Source organism: Dromaius novaehollandiae, chromosome 1, assembly GCF_036370855.1.
Source record: "Dromaius novaehollandiae isolate bDroNov1 chromosome 1, bDroNov1.hap1, whole genome shotgun sequence".
In the NCBI taxonomy this organism is placed as follows: domain Eukaryota; kingdom Metazoa; phylum Chordata; class Aves; order Casuariiformes; family Dromaiidae; genus Dromaius; species Dromaius novaehollandiae.
The window spans coordinates 29,218,205-29,235,059 of record NC_088098.1 but is presented as its reverse complement, the minus strand read 5'-3'; the positions used below and the strand labels follow the sequence as shown (position 1 = coordinate 29,235,059).

Genomic DNA, 16,855 nt, shown 5'->3' with positions numbered 1-16,855 from the left:
TCTTTACAGGAAAAAATGACTTTGACACATGATTACAGAAAAAGAGATAAAAAGAAAATTCTCTTTAAACTTCTATGAAGTATTCTTTCTTCTTTTTTAATATATTAAAACAGTAACAATTGTACCAGTCTACATATATAGCTGCATTTTTATTAATTTAGTACATGAAAGTTGAGTTTCCTTAAGGAGTGATACAAATATTTTGACTCTTTACTATTTAATAACTTCTAATTGTTCCCAGAGGGCCTGTAAATAAATTTTAAAGTGAATTGTCCTACTAATGAAAAAATAATTTATTCAAATTGGAAAAAAATAGGAAAATGTCACACCACTTTGCCAACTGCTTACAATGTATCTTAATTTTGTGTACGTTTGTCCCTAAATATGTATATTGCTAATACCATAAGTAATTGCAAAATAGTGTAAGCTCCTGCTTATAGTCTGAATAAGTTAAGCAAACACTACAATAGAAAATAATGACAGCTAAGAAAAGAAGGAACAGGTGAAGGCAGCAATGTTTTGGTAATGACCGTAAATTGATTTTGAGAATTTTTTATTGCCTTTTAAGGTTGGGGGCTGATGTAGGAGGATGTGAAGAGTAGATACAGTAAGAGTGGAAGGCAGCTGTACAAAACTAAGTTCTTGTCTTAAAAATGAATTTGGAAGAAAGAAAAATGCTGTCTGGCAACAAAAGAAAAGGGACATTGCACCAAGAAGTCTGATGATACCATATGCACAACACATGGCAGTAAAACACATTCAGTTTCCCCTTGCTTGCCCAACCTTACAATCTATCATAGCAAAGTGTTGATGCTGGAGGATGTACGAAAGGGCACGTCAACATCAAAGAAAGCATCTTTGCCTTTGAAAAACCCTTAACTATTCTGCATGCTTGGCAGCATTAGCACAAATCTGTCAGCACGAAATCTTATTGCTTTGCAGACTTAACTAATGGTTTAACTTCCTGAGAGAACAGAACCAGAAAAAATTACACAAATGCGTCTGCTTAAATGGATTATTTAATTAGCAGAAAGTTTGAGTGGAAACTGATTTCTCTCTTTTTCTCTATTGAATCAGATAACCCCCCTCCATAATTGCAAATATCTATTTTAATGTTGATCTAATTTATCTATTTATCTAAAGAGTAGTTAGAATTTTGTTTCAATTGTCTGGCATACAGTAACTGTTCCAATGGCCTTTGAACATACAGAAGTGTAAGAGGTTTTCTTTAAAAAGAGGTATTCTTTAAAAAAAATTGATTGTTCTATATACTTATTTAACATCTGTAGTTTGCTAAGCTTACTGTATTCTGAATTTCAGTTATTTTCTGAATATAGTAAATTGAAGTGAACCCTAAAGATACAAAAATTACCATGGCTAAGTAACTTTTAAATCCATTGTCAGGAAAAGCATTTCAAGATTTAAATTTGGTAACAAAAGGAGAGAACCTTATGTCTGATTGTGCCCCTGCATGTTTTAACATTTTACTTAGGACTAGCAAATGTTACAGCATAAAATGTTATATACAGCTCATTAATTTTTCATAGTGAATAATAAATATATTTAATTATTCCCTTTTAAAGAATTTAAGAGGCTGAATTAGCTAATTAAATACCTTCTGATATCGTCCTTCCTCAGTGATAAAACCTCAGTATGACATTTCAGTCATTTTTGCTCATCTTTGTTATTCACAAGGCAGAATTTGTAGTGAAAGGCATTTTACCTTTTATCAGACCAACTGATACAGCTGGATAAAATGAACTAGTTTTGCAGTGTGGAGAAAGGTTTATATACATGAAAGTTTATCTTTTTTTCCCTCCACAATTGTGTCAGGCTAACAAAAGATACTAACTTCCCTCTGACCTTGGCTCAGTTATATTTTTAAACCACGGCACATACATCATCACTCATTCATTATGCAGGCGTTATTGGACAGCAGTGAATAAAAAGAATCCTACGAATTCCTATTTGGGAAATGGTATGATTGATAATCCAAAAGGATTTTTTTTTTACCCCTTCTCTCATCTCTCTTCGCACTTATTTCTTCTTTAACTAACTTTATACAATCAGTCTGTAAAATGTAGTATCAGTATGCACTCTTCTTGTTTCTTAGGCATAATTAGATCTCTTGTCTTAAAGCTCCCCTCAGCAATAAGGGCAAGAAGCCAGGGCTTCACTTGCCCATGGGAGATGTGACTTATTACCTACCATATGGAGTTGACAGTATATGCAAGGGATTGTGATATGGGACAGTGAGTGAATTTATGACACAGGTCAGGAAGCAGATAGGCAATAAGAGCTCTCAGCCAGGTTTTGAGCACAAACACAATTTCAGGAAAGCTGACAGAACGGCAGAGTTCATCCATTGTGATAGAAAGCATGAAGGTATAGAAAACAGGAGGAATACAAAACCCAGCTAAAATTTTCAGCAGTACACTCAGAGCCAATTCTTTCCATGATGCATGACAGCATGACAGTAGATGGATCTCAGTACATAAATTTCCCCGGCTGCATTAAACTGATTCTTTTTAGAGATCCCTTTTTACAAATCCTTTGCCATTTGATCCAAGTCTCCCAACAAGTCTCTTCTTCATGAGGTCCCTTCTCTACCTTGTCATCTTCGGCCCTGAATTCTCATCATTGCTCTTCTTCCCCCCAGTTCCTTAATTTTGTTAGATCTGAACTGTTCTTTTCTCAGTCCCTATTTTCCTAGTAGGATCTCTTAAAATGATATCTATGTCCTAAATGTAGCTGAGCATCCAATCTTTTCACAGGGCCCCTTTTTGTTCTCGTTTTTGAGGGGAACAGGTGGTTGTTTTTGTTTGGGGGAAACAGGTGAGAGCGGGCAGGACATGTTCGGACATTACTTCTCTTCCAGCTACTAGGATTGCCATTTGTCATCATTCTACTTCCCCCCCTTCTTTTAAACAGAGCCAAAGGAAGCAGCAAGCTACGGCTGAGGTTTTATGGACATTCACATATGACAGATACCCTCAGACTCCAGCATCTATAACTGACAATATAAGAAATTCTTTTATCTTTATCGTAAATCTTACTATCATTTTTCTTAAAACTCAGGCCCCTAAATTCAAATGATTAAGTGGGTCTGTCACCTCTCATTTTAAAAGAGGATATTTCTAGACTACAGAAGAAAATGTTAGTCAAATACACAGTAAAGGACTAAAAAGAGGGCAGAACAAAGGAACCACACCTTTATTTATTTTCAAATATTTAGGTGTTTTTTTCTCAACTAATATAGGGACCTGAAGGAGAAGTACTTAGTGATAATTTAAAAACCTTCAAATTGGCGATAGTGGGTTAGACTGTTAGGCCTTCCTTCAGCTGACTGGGCCAGAGAGGATGACTGTGACAGCATCATGCACTGGGTCCAGCTGAAACCCCACCAACACTCCCAGTGTCCAGCAGGAGACACACCTATTATTTCTTCTTCCATGGGGTGTCACTTCCCAGTCCTATTTTTTGGTCTACCAGAAACCTGACTGAATGATCCAAGATAACCCTGTCTTTGCTAGTGATCATAAGCAATTCCTTAAGCTCCAGTTCCATGGCACTTTACGCTGGCCTATAATGGGGGCTGCCACAGCTCCACATCCCCCAGCTACACATTCCCACCCTCACCCTTACGCTGGCAGAGGTGCTCACACAACCAGAGAGTTCACTGAGTTTAACCTGCCAAGAATCAGCAATCCAAGAATCGCGGGGGAGGAGAAAAAAAAAAAAAAAAAAAAGCAGCCTGGATCAGTTCCCGGGACCAGCACGCTGTGCACTCGCATGAGCGCCAATGCCAGTGACAGGGCAGGGGCTAGAGTCCAAGACAATTTGCATGCTCAGATTGCATCTTCATGAGGAGAAAGGATATATTTGTAACCCAAATAGCCTAAAAGGCATGAGGGAATACTGCGGTGAAGGGGAAATTGTGAAGCTTTTATGTGCAGAAGTCAGATACTGTAGCAGAAAGCTTGACCTTGTAATGAATGTGAAAAAAAGTGTTTTTCACTGGACCTTAACTCTTAATGAAGACAAGGTGGGCTAGGAACCTATGTGCTATGCGTGTGGTTTCCTGGGGCCGGTTTGCAAAGACAGGCGGTGGCATCTGCCTGAGCCATTTCTTTCCTTCTTTGGGACGTGCTTTTTCTCGGCCTGAACAGGCGGTAAGCTCGGACTAGTCACGACAGCCACAGCAAAGGCAAACAGGGCAGTCAGATCCCTTCCGGGTCTCCCAAGGACAGCCGGACACCCTTCGCCCCTCACCGGCCCCCGCGGGAGGGGAGCAGGGACAGCGGCAGCCCTAAACCCCCCCTCGTGGATCTCCTTTTCTTTGCCAGTCCCCCGGGTTTTTCACAGCGGCTGCAGGGTGGGAGGCGGCCTTCGGCTGTTAATTGTTTGAGCCGTTAAACACGGATTTGCAGCCGCTTCTCCGCTGCGGGACCGCGCCGCCTCACTGAACCGGCGGCTGCTGCGCCCACCGCCCTTTGCGGCCCGGCTTCCCGGCTATTACCCGCCCCTCGGCCCTTGCCCGCCCTCGGCCGCGCGCCCCGCCCGCGGCACCTGGCTCCCTCAGGGCTCGCCCCGCCCCCCCCTCGCGCCGCGCCCCGCCCCGCCCCGCCCCTCGCGCCGCCGCCGCGTCCGTTCGGGCTCGCGCTGCCGGTTGGGCCCCGGCCGCCGCCTGGCGCTGCCGCCGGGGCCGGCGCGGGAGGAGGAGGAGGAGGATGCGGCGGTTCGTGCGGGTGGCGCTGCTGTGCCTGGGCTGCGGCGTGTGCTCGCTGCTCTACGGCTTCAGCCAGCTGGCCCTCTCGCTGGAGCAGGAGCCCGGCGGCGGCGGGGAGCTGCAGGCCCGAGACCCCGCCGCGCCCGGCGGGAGGCGGCACGCAGGCCGCGGCAGGGCGACGGGCCGAGGCGAGGCGGAGGCCCCGGCGGCGGCCAGGTAGGGGGCGCGCAGCGGCGGAGGACGGAGCCGGGCGGGGGAGGCGCCGGCGCGGCGCGGCGCGGGGAAGGCGCCGGGGGCGGGCGGTGCTTCCCCCGCGTTCCTGCGGGCTGGGCCCGGGGGCAGGCGGCGGCCGGGCAGCGCGCGGGCCGCCGGCCGGCGGGGCGGGTCCCCGTGCCCGCCCTCGTCCCCCGCGGCCGGCGCCTCTGTCCTCGGCCGGGAAACTGCTGCCCGCGCGGGGAGGAAGCGTGTGGATGGGGGGGGGGTGGTGCTCCGTGTTCCCCTCTCGGACCGCTTTGGCGGCTCTTGGGTGGGTTACCGGGGGAACGGCACCCTCAAAGAGATTAAAGTTATTAAAACACATAAAAACAAACAAAAAGTCGGAAGTGGTGTTGAAGGCCGGCTGGTGGGAGCCGCTGGTGAGGCCGAAGTCGGTGCCTGCTCGGCGGAGATGCCCCCCGGGGAGCGCCCTGAGAGCGGCTGTGCTTCAGGGGGGCTGTGCCGGGTGCGGGCCTTCTTCGGTGTGCGCTGGTGTACAGTGCGAGACAGAACAAAAGTTAAAGCCTTAGGAAACAGTCGTACAGCTTCTGGAGCTGACTTGAGATTGTATGCTTGTTCTGTGTTCTGGACAGTGTTTTGTTTGTTTATTTTTTTCTTGTTGCAGTAGGGTAAAATGGACTGGAGGATTCATTTTTTTCTTTAAGGTGCTTTCCAGGCCTTACTTAGTTCTGAAGCTGAGATTGACAATTTTATCAAACACAACGTTAAGTGTTTGAGCAAACATTATTTATTATGGGAAACTTTAGGAAAGTCTTCTCACAGTGAATTGTGAGAAAATACTGGGTGTAAGCAGTTCATTTCCACAGTTAATTTCAAGTGGTGTAAATCTGAGTTGCTCATACTCAGTATAGCTGTCCGCAGCAATTTTGTGCAGACAAGTGGTGTGTGAGATTACAAAATGGAAAAATAGTAGTTTTTATTTAAATTAGTTTCACGATCCTGTTCATCTTGTGGCTGCCAGGAAAAGAGGGGCTGACAAGAAATCTGTTGCTAAAAACTGGAGGAGAGATTAGAACCAGGCCTTTCAGGATCAGCCTACATTTAGCTCTGCGTTTAAATTCCACAGCAGCATAAACTGATGATTCTGTGCATGTCACTCTCTCCCGATGCCACACACACCCCGTTCCCCCTCCCCGCACTTACACAGCTTGTATTCCTCTGATCACAAAAGTGAGTTGGTCTAGGGTGCTACTTTGCCTGAAAACTATCTAGTTTTTGACTAGCTCAGCTCTCTGAATTGGCTCATCATGTAATTACAAAAGTCATGGTGCTGGTGCAAAGGAGTTATGGAGAAGGGCGTTATCGGAAGCTCTGATTTAATCGTCTTAAAATGATGTGAAACAGCATTCTGAGTTGCTAGGCGTGGGGTCAGCTGAAATGTGAAACTCAACTTCTTACTGGCATAACTTCTTCAGAGCACGTTTTCTTTCTTTCCATGCTTTTGTTTTAGTTTAAATTCATACAGATTATGACTTGGAAAAACATGAGGATTTTTCCTTCTCACTTCCAATTCATGATTAAAAATTCATCATGAAAAGTTGGTATCTACTTTTGAAGTAGAAGTGGTAACTTTTTTCCAATTACCACTTCTAAATAACATGGTAACTGGAAAAAATGAATTCATATTAACAGTTTTATGTAGTATTTCATTGATGTAATAAATTGGGGAAATGTGGCGAAATTTTCATAGGTATCTAACACTTGTTTAATGAAAAATTAGTATACAAGAAGAAAACTTTCTGTCAGGTAAAAGATGAAAATATGAATAATTTGTAGTGAAATTACTTGCATGTGCATTATGCTTCTGGTTTGCAAAAGAAGAACAAAGTTTACTTTAAAAGCTACACTTAAGTCAAGGTACTGATGCAGGGGGAAAACACCACAAGGTGCAAGAAGCTTCTTGCTGCATTAAAATGCAGTGAGATACAGATCCACCCTGTGTGGCAATGTGGAAAAGCTTTACAAAGAAAATTTTTTTCCGAAGGCCTAAGTTCCATATAGAATTCATAGGCATATAGAGTTTCATCTCTGCAAAATCGGGGTCTGTCTGACATAAATTGCATATAAACTGCTGTTACATGGAAAGGTCAGGATGAACATCTTTCTACCATAAATTATTGAAGTCTTGTACATCGTTTGTACAAACAGCATGTGCAAAAAATGTGGTGCAAGTTGGCCCCTTAGAGCAGTCCCTTAGAGTTTTTTATTGAAGGAAAAATTCTAATACTGTGACAGCTAAGAAATGACCTACTGAATGTTCATTTAGATGCATATTTCAGTTAAGATTAAGTATTAAATCATGAGTTAGGTTCTCTCAATAGTGGATATTTAGCAATGTATCAGTGTGTTTCAGTTTTTAGACTTCAGTTGTTTCTTTAGTGGAGTTTAAGCATGATAGCTACGTGGCTGTTTTATGCCCTCTTCTGACTCTATCTTGTGATCATATAACATCCTAAAGTACTGATAGCTTTATAGAGTAAATTGTGTTCAGATAATCTTTTAATCCTTGTAGTTTAACATTTCATATGCATTAATAGTAATTTTTGGTAGTGAGCTGCTTTGTCTGTTTTCACTGATCGATTGCTTTGCTAAACTATATTTTGAATTTTAACTGCCAGCTGAAGGCACTTACACACTCAGCAATGATTTCCTCTTTAGTCATGAGGGATTTTCTCCCCTGATTGGCTTAGATTGGTACATGATGTAAGGCAGAAGGGACTCCTTTATAGATGAAAAAAAGATAAAGGTAAAGATTTCTGGTAGTTTTCAGAAGTGTGCAAACCTGAATACTGCAGGCTTTGAGTAAAGCTTCAGAATAGCATACCTGGAATAATTTTGCAATAGTGATGATGCTTTTAAATAGAAAATCTTTTAATTAAAAAGGAAGTACCATGTTGAAACCAGAATTACAGGTTGAGGCAAGATCTTTCAATAAACATAGTAATTCAGAGGAGGTCGTTGGGTAATTGCTTTGGTAAGGAGTTGTTTGTTTCAAATGCTACCATAGCCTGAGGAACAAGATGACTAGAAACTCAAAGCTTGTGTATTGAAACTTGATATCAATACCTGTAAAGCATTTCAAGAATTTCATAGTTAATTCTGAGATTGGATTTTAGCTGCAAAGAAAGATTAACACTGAAATTAGTCCTTTGAATTATTCATTCCAGTGAGGAAAGAAGTAATGGGTAGTAAATATGGTCATATATAGTATCTAACTGAAAAACAGATCCGAAGTGGAAAAAAGAAAATATCCCATTGTCTACTTCCAGAAGAGACAATTCAATTAAAAGCCAATATATGTAGTCAGCCTTCTTTCCCCTCTGCTAGTGTGACTTATGGATGGGGAAGAGGAAGAAGGTTATGTATGGATGAAAAAACAGTAAGGTGGATAAACTCATATTTGCCACACGTAGGTCATTTATTAGCATTAAAATTTACTGTCTGTGGAGTGTCCTTGAGTTTGTCTTTCTCCGCATACTTTCAGATCAGTGAGTTCAAGGACCATAACTGCTTGTGAGAAGTGAATCTTCACTTTATTGATATTGCCACAGCAGCTAAGCATATAGTGTCCCAAAAAAGTGCTATCCTAATGGAAGGTCTGTGAAACAGCAGTAATTGGTCTGTAGTTGGTTGCATGAATTCAGTGAGGTCAATGAATTTGATCTCATTGAAGTAAGACAGTTTTCCATTACGCTATAGGTTTTCATCACGTTCTTGTAGCCAAATACACTGTTTTCTTATGTGTAACACTGCCTCTATCTGTCTCTTGCTTTTTAACCATCTTGCCAAAGAGAGAGTTAAGTGGGTTATAGTGCATGGAATAGTGTAGGAAGTATACCCACAAGCTCAGACAACAGGGTAGAATGGTTGTAATAGAGTTTTTTCTTTCCTTGCACTGTATGCAGCTATTTTTCTGTGTCAGAACCTAACCAGCACTTTCACCAGAATGCTTCTGAGCTATTCTTGTGCCTTAAGAAATTGGCCTAGAAACTTCTAAACGTTTCAAAATGTGAGAAAAACTTTTAAAGGAAATGTCATTTTTTAAAAATCTACTGAATTTGTCAAGAAGTTAAGATGACTAACAAATTTTGTTTTATATAGCAAAGTTGTAAATTAATGAAACACTAACTCTTTACCTGGAAAAATATTGATTGTTCTGTGTCTGACATCTAACATCTAACCTTAAACTTGGAATCTGCTGTTTCCTGTCTAATAAAGCTGTTTCTTTTCTGACAAAATACATTCAAACAAATTCATGATATTGCTGCAGATATTCAGGAAAAATTCTTCAGGAGAATCAGAACTTCTCAATATAACTGGGAGTTGAATTGAGCAGCCCTTATCTTCTCAACTTTTGACTCCCAGCAATATGAGCAGGAGGGAACTGAAAAATGCAGACTTCCTGTTTTGCTGCATGTTGTAGGATGTACTGCAGGAGAGCCACCAAAAGAACTCAGGCAGTTCTTGCAGTTGATTAGACTTATGTCATTAATTCAATACTGACAGGAATGCATTAGTCATGCCTCAAATTAGTTGATTGCAACCCTGGCCATTTGGATAAACTGTTAAATTTGCTGTGTAGTTATAGCAGTATAAAATATGCCATCTGTCCTGAAAAGTATACTTGATGAAAGCTGTGATCTCCATTTATTGTAAGCCCACCACTGTGCTTAACAAAAAGACATTTTTACCACTTATTTTGGGGGCTTCTTAAGGCTAAAACTTGACTTGTTTGAACTCAGGGCCTTAGTCTTAGTGAATGTGACTCTTGCATTGGTAAGTATTTTGCACATGAATTTAAGATTGCCCTGAATCCTTCTTTTCCTGTCATAACTTAGACACCTTTGCTATGTCTGTAAGACTAAAGCTTTTAGTAACCAGTTGTGCTAAAGCTAAATTACCTGTTAAAGATGATTAATTGGCTGGTTGTCTAAAGAAGTACCTTGAACTGGCAAGTGAATCTTTGAGAATGCTTGTCTTTGATCCCAGTGTTTTTAGAGTTTTGTATTTTTTGTATTTCTTTGTTTTTATATTTTTGACAATGGTTGGTGTTAGGAGTTGCTGAATCCAGCAGTCTGGTAAAGATGAGGCTGCTGCAGCTCTGTGTCCCCAGGCCCAGCCAGTGGTGAGGCTGCAAATGTGTTCCCAGTAGGCGCACATGCCCACAGTACGTGCATACATATATATTGATATGGTTGGCCACACAGATCAACACAGGAAACACAGCACTTATGCAACCACAAACACAAGCAGCCTGATCCTGTTTCTCTCTCTGGCTGGTCAGAATAAAAGCCTTTTAGTAAAAATACATACAGTGTAGATCCCCCTTGTAACTGGCCTTAGACACTCAGTCTATCCAATACCTGGCCTTGAGATCCACTGTACTCCCCAGCTGCTGGCACCTGCGCGTGCAAACCTGCAAGGCTTGCAGCCCAGCTCCAGTTGCTGGTACTCTGACCTGCTTGCACATGCTCACACACAGACCCACTGTGGATCTCTCCAGTAACTGACACTAGATGATCCCCAGTTGCTGGCCACTGGATAGTTTGGTCTCCCGAGTTGCCTCACACACATGCAAATGGGTCTCTCTGATAGCTGGTCCAGGCCTAAGGTCTTAAGACTAGCTAGCTCTCAAACACCAGTCTGTCTCCAATGGCTGGTTTGGACCCCTGATCATTCTAATAGCCAACTGAGGGACACCCCCCCCCCCCCCCCCAGTCAATCTGGTAGCTGGTTTGGACCTCCTGGTTCTTTCAGCAGCTAACGTAGACCCTCTGATATCTGCAAAGTCTGGCCCAGACTGGGCCTCTCTGACAGCTGGCTCCCAAGCCTCTTGTCCTCCTTACTGGCTAGTCTGGTTTGGTATTTGCTAGTGATTACACACATCAACATATATGCCCATACACAATATGAACACTCTCAGGTCTCTGCAGTTGCTGGCACCTCAGGCTTGTGGGCCCCTATCATCCATGGCCCATTTTCCAGGTGTTGGCACTTACGCCTTGACATGCACATAGGCGTACAGAGTACTCCTTCACTCAGGAAAAATAGAAATTGAGTTTAATAAGGAGACTGTGCTGATGAGGCCAGTTGTACTGACCAGCAACCTGTTCACATGTGACCAGCCTCTTTTATCCCCTTCTTCCTCTATTTTCCCATGCTTGTTTCTCCCCGACTCACCTTGGTCCTTCTCCTAAACATCCTTACTATCTTCCTTCCCCAAACTCCTTACTTTAATAAGTTTTACATGGTTTTAAAATACTCTTCCCCAGAGACCCATAATGAGCCCTGCGCACCCGATAAGGTGATTCAGAGAGCCTCTGCTGCTGACTTGTCTGGCTGGTCTCCCGCTGTGAGCTGATTGCTCTCCTGTGATAGGTCTGGGAGGGGCCCGGTCAGGGTGTTCCATAGGCCCTGATTAGATTGCTGGATTTCTTCCACTGTCATTGTCTGTCATTGTTCTTTTTTTTTTTTTTTTTTTTTTTTTAATCTTTGTGTTTATAAAGATCAGCTTTTAATTGCCTAATATATTTAGGACCAAAATACCCACCTTAATGCTGAAGGTGACTATTCCTGCCTGACTAGTGCTCTTTCAGGTAATAATTGCTCAGCCTGTTTTGATGAAGAGAGAATGCATCTCACTAGCTTTGTAAATCACTTGTGACACCTTATTTGTCTTCTAAGCTTTTTTTCCAGTTTATTCTACTAGCTTTCAAGTAAATAAAATCTTGATGAATTGCTTTTAAAATTATATTACTGTGAATAACAGTAAGATAATGTCATCTCTTGATTCTAGTCTTTTATTCCTTTCTATATGAAAGCCTTATGGAATGTTGTAGTATATGATCAATTGAGAGAAACTTTGATTTGCAGGAAAAAGTCTTAGTCTAGTGTTAGGTAAATTATCTGCCAGTGTTATACATGTGTATCTTAATACAGTAACAATTTTTGTTTGAAACAAAGGAAATTTATGAACCAAATCTAAGGCTGACAACCCTGCCACATTGCTAAAAGGGATATGGGAAAGGCCTAATGTGGAGAAAGTCGAGAAATCACTTATTTCAGCATTAATTTAAACTTGCCTGTTGCCAGGCTAGCCTGGATAAGATAGTAGCTTAAGGCAGCTAAGAAAAATACAGCTGTCATGACAGCTGGAAGAGGAAACCCCTGTCTAATAAATAATCTTCCAAAGTAGAAGACTCTCTTTCAGAGACAGTCTATTGGTTTGCCCTAAGACTAGTGAGAGACAGTTACTTCAAAAAGGTACACAATGGGGTCGTAAAGATTGTTCTTCAGATAAGCAAAGTTCTTAATGTGCCTTGAGATTCTTTAGAAACTTTAAAAGCCACAAAGATTAATGCAAGAAAGAATCTGGCAGAGAGAACTTGTGGTTCATACTGTTTATTTTCCCCAGAGAAGTACAAATATAACAATCAAAATCCACATTACCTTTTTCAATACATGGATATTTGTGGAGACCATTCTTATGTCACAAGATAGAATTATTTCACTAATACTTTTGCTTACATGTGTATCTACAACATAGGAGGATTTCCCAGATTCTCTACCAGAGGACTGCCCCCTCCCAATGCTTAATGAGGTTTTGTGAAATGCCTTGTGTTCTTATCAGGTCATTTTCCCCAAGTGTCAGTCTTAAGAAAAGAAGAAATTATACAGCTTACCATTTCTGATACTACATTAATTTATTAAATCTGGTATTCACAAAACATTGGCTTGTATAAATTTCAGATGACGTTACCAAAATGGTGCTGATTGATTTCAAACTTGCAGACCTAATTTCCAGTACAGTTTTCTGTGCTGTAGTCCTTAAATATGTTCTTATTATTAAACTTCTGTGTGGTTTTCCTTCTTGCCCGTGTCTTCCATTTACAGATACTAACTTTCAAAGGAGGGTAAACACTATTGGCATCATGCTGCCAGGACATGAATATGGAACATAAGAAGTCACTCTAGCATATACTCCTTGCTTTGAAATATTCCACCTCCTCATTTAAGATTTTAAATCTTGATGTTGGTTTCCTCACCAGAACCTTTGAATATACACTTCTATTGCTCTTTAAAATATTTCCTCTATTACTGCTGCATAAAATTTTGTGGTGGACCAGTAAAACCTGCTCTTTCAGGTGTTAGTGTAGCACAAATCAAGAGATTATTTGTTTTGTCATTAATATGGAGAAGGAAGACTCATCAGATGTGATTATTTCTGTATTGCATTTTGTTGCGAAACAATAGAATTCCTTGCCACTGAAACGCCTTTTTCCTTAAAAATCATTTTTGCAGGTTTGTATGGAATAAAGAGTCATGGGTGAATAGGGACTGTGTTTAAATGGACAATGTTTCTTTGAAAACAAAATGGCTATTCCTGTGCTTGAAATAGACACAGGTATTGCAAAGATGAAAGTTCTTTTTAGCAAAAAAAGTGTTGCCTTTCATTTCATTACCTATGGGCTCATACTAAGTAGAGAGCATAGGATGACCCTCATAAAAATCCTAGCCACTTTGTTTTTCTTTCTGAAAATGTGGGATGGAGAGGAAGGGTTAAAGTCAGGATGGGGACCATTCCTTCCTTAAAATAATTCCTCCTACTTGGCACCTAATACCTCTTTTGTGTATATTTTCAACTAGTTTATCATTGTCTTAATGAACCGTGGGTTATCCAAGCTCTATTAAGTAGGCAGTCTTCTGCCAGGTAATTAACTATTTTAGTTACGTTTGAGCTAGAAAATAATCCGTTTAACCTTGCCATAAAATCAGTAACATTTATATAGGTTATTTCTGTCTTATCCTGTTAGGTGTAAGAATTTGTCTGTATCTTTCTGGAATTCCTATTGGATGCTGCCCTCTGATGTTTGTGGAATGAACTGCTTTTGGGAAGCTGCTTTTAGGTAGGCTCTGATGTTAAATAGCACTTCATTATTCAGTTGCAGACAGGTGCAGCTAATAAGTATATTTGGCTATTTAGCAAGCTGACAAAGCAAAATACTTTGATTGCTTCACATGCATTTTTTTGTGCTTATAATACAGTTATCCTCAGCTGCACTTTCTGTCCTATGCTTTTGAACATGTTAGTCTCAAAGTGTTGTAACAGAGAAAAATCTATTCTTTGTAGTATTATTTCCTTAAATAGAGATTTCCTAACCTTGGTAAGAAGTCATCTTAATATAATGAAAAGTTGTTGATGAGTCACTATTTTTGATAAATAAAACTTGTTGTACAGTAACACCTGTGATGTAACTTAAAATAAAAACTGGCAGGTATACTTAGTAGTTAAATCTTTAATTTTTTTATTGAAGATCCTTTATTTTATAGGATTTCAAGAGAGTATTCCATCTAAAAGTGCTGAAACAATTATTTTCAAATGTGCTTTAAGCTACAGTACATTAAGATACATAACGTGTCCTTAAAGTTGCATCTTTAACAAGAAATTTAAATGTTTTGGTGCAGTTCAGATGCATTAGGTTGTCAGATTATGAAATCAGCTTGTCAGAAAACAAGAAGCTTTGAACTAGATGTGTTCCATAACGAACATAGTTCTTTTTGGTATATAACTAATATTGTAAGTTAATTTTTCTTATATTTAAAATTTGATTAAGCCATCTTTTGATATGGTAATTTCTTCTTTGTCTGAAACTTGGCTATTTCTAGGGAAAGCAAAGCAAAAAAATAAATAAAAAGGTGAGTGTTACAACACTTAATTTTATTGAAAATGATGACCATGGGAAAAGGACTTTTGAGCTGTCCCATACACCTCTCTGCTTGTGTGCTTTCAAGTGTCCTTGAGCTCTCTAATTGCAGAGAAGGCATTTGAAGAGTAGGCTTAGGTTGATGTAGACTGTTAGTGAACTGTAAATTGGGACTGCTATGTCTTTCTTCCTGCACTTGATAGCCTGTGCTTCTTCCCCTTTTGGCACGGGGTTTTATCTGACGTTCCCTTCAGCTGATTTAGCTACTTGAATGGACACAAATTCATGCTTTTTTGCTGCTAAAGATTAGCTTTGGGGAATTTAGCTTCATCAACCAACTCACTGTGGGATAAACCAAGTGTCGGTGCTTTTGCGGTAGAGGGGATAGGTGCTCTGCCTGTGCTTAGCTGAAGGACAGGATGTGATTTTAAGTTTCATCTGTGGGCATCTGAGCCAGTTTAACAGCTGTCTGTTGCTGAAAGAGGAGAGGATCTCATTGTCTCCTGACCCTGTTGCCTATGGTGATGTACATAAACCCTCCATGAGACTATGTAACTCACTAAAATGGTGGAAAACTTCCCTTCTGGATTTCCCACCAGGCTTAAGGTAAGTAATGGGAGCTTGGGGGCCAGCAGTGGAAGAGTACCTTGCAGTTCCTTGTGACCTAATTTTAATTCAGTGCTTCAGTAAAAGGTTAAGAAGCTGGGAAAAAATACATTTTCCTCTCTTTTAAATCCAGATAACTTCTGTAGATACCTCAGTCCTACTTTTTATAAACACTGGACTGATTTAACAGGTGTTTAACAGTGCTTTTTAACCTGTGCAGGTTTTTTTGCTCTGCTGGTTTGCTTCTCTTCTGGTGACTAAAGGCTACTGAGTCAGGCTCTTTAATATTAGATTGATTAAAAAAAAAAAAAAGTGATAAGTAAGGCATCCATTTTCTATTTATATACCTACCATTTGTTTTTCTGAGATGTATCATGGTATAGTTTAACATAGCCAGATTTGAAGTAATAGAGGATTATATGAAAATGTTTGCCCTGGTTGTTCTAACCAATATGATTTGCATTTTCTATGCTAATTGTCAGAAGACTTGGAGGAGGAAAATACTTCCACTGATAATGTGGTTAGCTTTTTATACCAAAGAAGAAAACAAATTTGCAATAGGCTTCTGTTTGTTCTTATCATAAGTGTAAACAGCTTTCAACACAGCTGAGCCAGGCATCCTGAGTTATTTGGTTATAATATCAAGGAAAGTTAGTTAAATGAAGCTGAAGAAGGACTGAGAGACTTTAATAAGCAGCCTTCTTTAGGAGGTTCCATATTGCATGGTTGATGCTGGTTTTCTAGATGATACAAAGAAGTGACCCAAAAGGAGCTGGACTGTTGTTCGATATCAGAACCAGTGTAGGGAAGCCATTTTTTGAGGCAGAAAAATTTAAAAAAACTTTTTTTGTGACCTATTAAAAAGTTCTTATATTGTAATATTACCATTATCTAATATAGTAGATGTCATATGTAAAAGCTAGTGGTGCAAGTTAGGATGATGGTGACTTTCTCAGCAGCCGACAAATACTTTAAATTGTTCAAAGCTCCTACAGTTTTATTAAAAGTGTCCTCGATGGACCAGACTAAATTTTTGAAAGAACATCATTTACTGATGTGAATTTATTGTTTCAGCCATACGTATTTTTCTGTGCTCTCAATATCTGGATTCTAATCTTTCCTTCCTTGGCTTTCCAAGCTATGTTAAGGAGATAAGAGAGGACAGCTTGACTGCCAGTAAAGTTTTTTAGGGAGCGTCCTGATAATCCCTAGGCATGTTTTTCCTAGTAACAACAGTTCTTAGCAGTAGATCAACAAGCGGTAAAAGGAACTCTACTGCATAAAATTTTAAGGCAGAATTAAGGCTGACTATAGTTCCTTCATGGCTTACCATAATACCAGTGCCCCTATATTTGGATGTGATTGAAAGTAATTTTATTCTCCTTTTTTTTTTTTAGTTTCATTCATGTCTCTTTAAATGATACCCAGGTCACAGTGGACGCTGTAGTATTTCTGCTGCTCTGGAAGGCTTGGAGCTCTGAACAAGGCAGTGTGTACATACAGCAGAAGAAACTGTTCTACTGTGACCTCAGTAAAGCAG

The 16,855-nt window shown here is 40.5% G+C and overlaps 1 protein-coding gene across 2 annotated transcripts in view; it reads left to right on the top strand.

Annotated features, from left to right (window-relative positions):
- Positions 1-4,593: 4,593 nt before the first annotated feature.
- Positions 4,594-16,855, top strand: part of GXYLT1 (glucoside xylosyltransferase 1) — a 29,539-nt gene continuing 17,277 nt past the window's right edge. Inside the window, exons 1-2 of one of the 2 annotated variants that reach the window (XM_064507921.1) lie at positions 4,594-4,945; positions 13,819-13,911. In XM_064507921.1, the coding sequence (XP_064363991.1) occupies positions 4,731-4,945; positions 13,819-13,911 (308 nt within the window). In that variant the 5' untranslated portion in view covers positions 4,594-4,730. The remainder of the gene's footprint in view (positions 4,946-13,818; positions 13,912-16,855) is intronic. The other variant, XM_064507914.1, reaches the window with a different exon arrangement.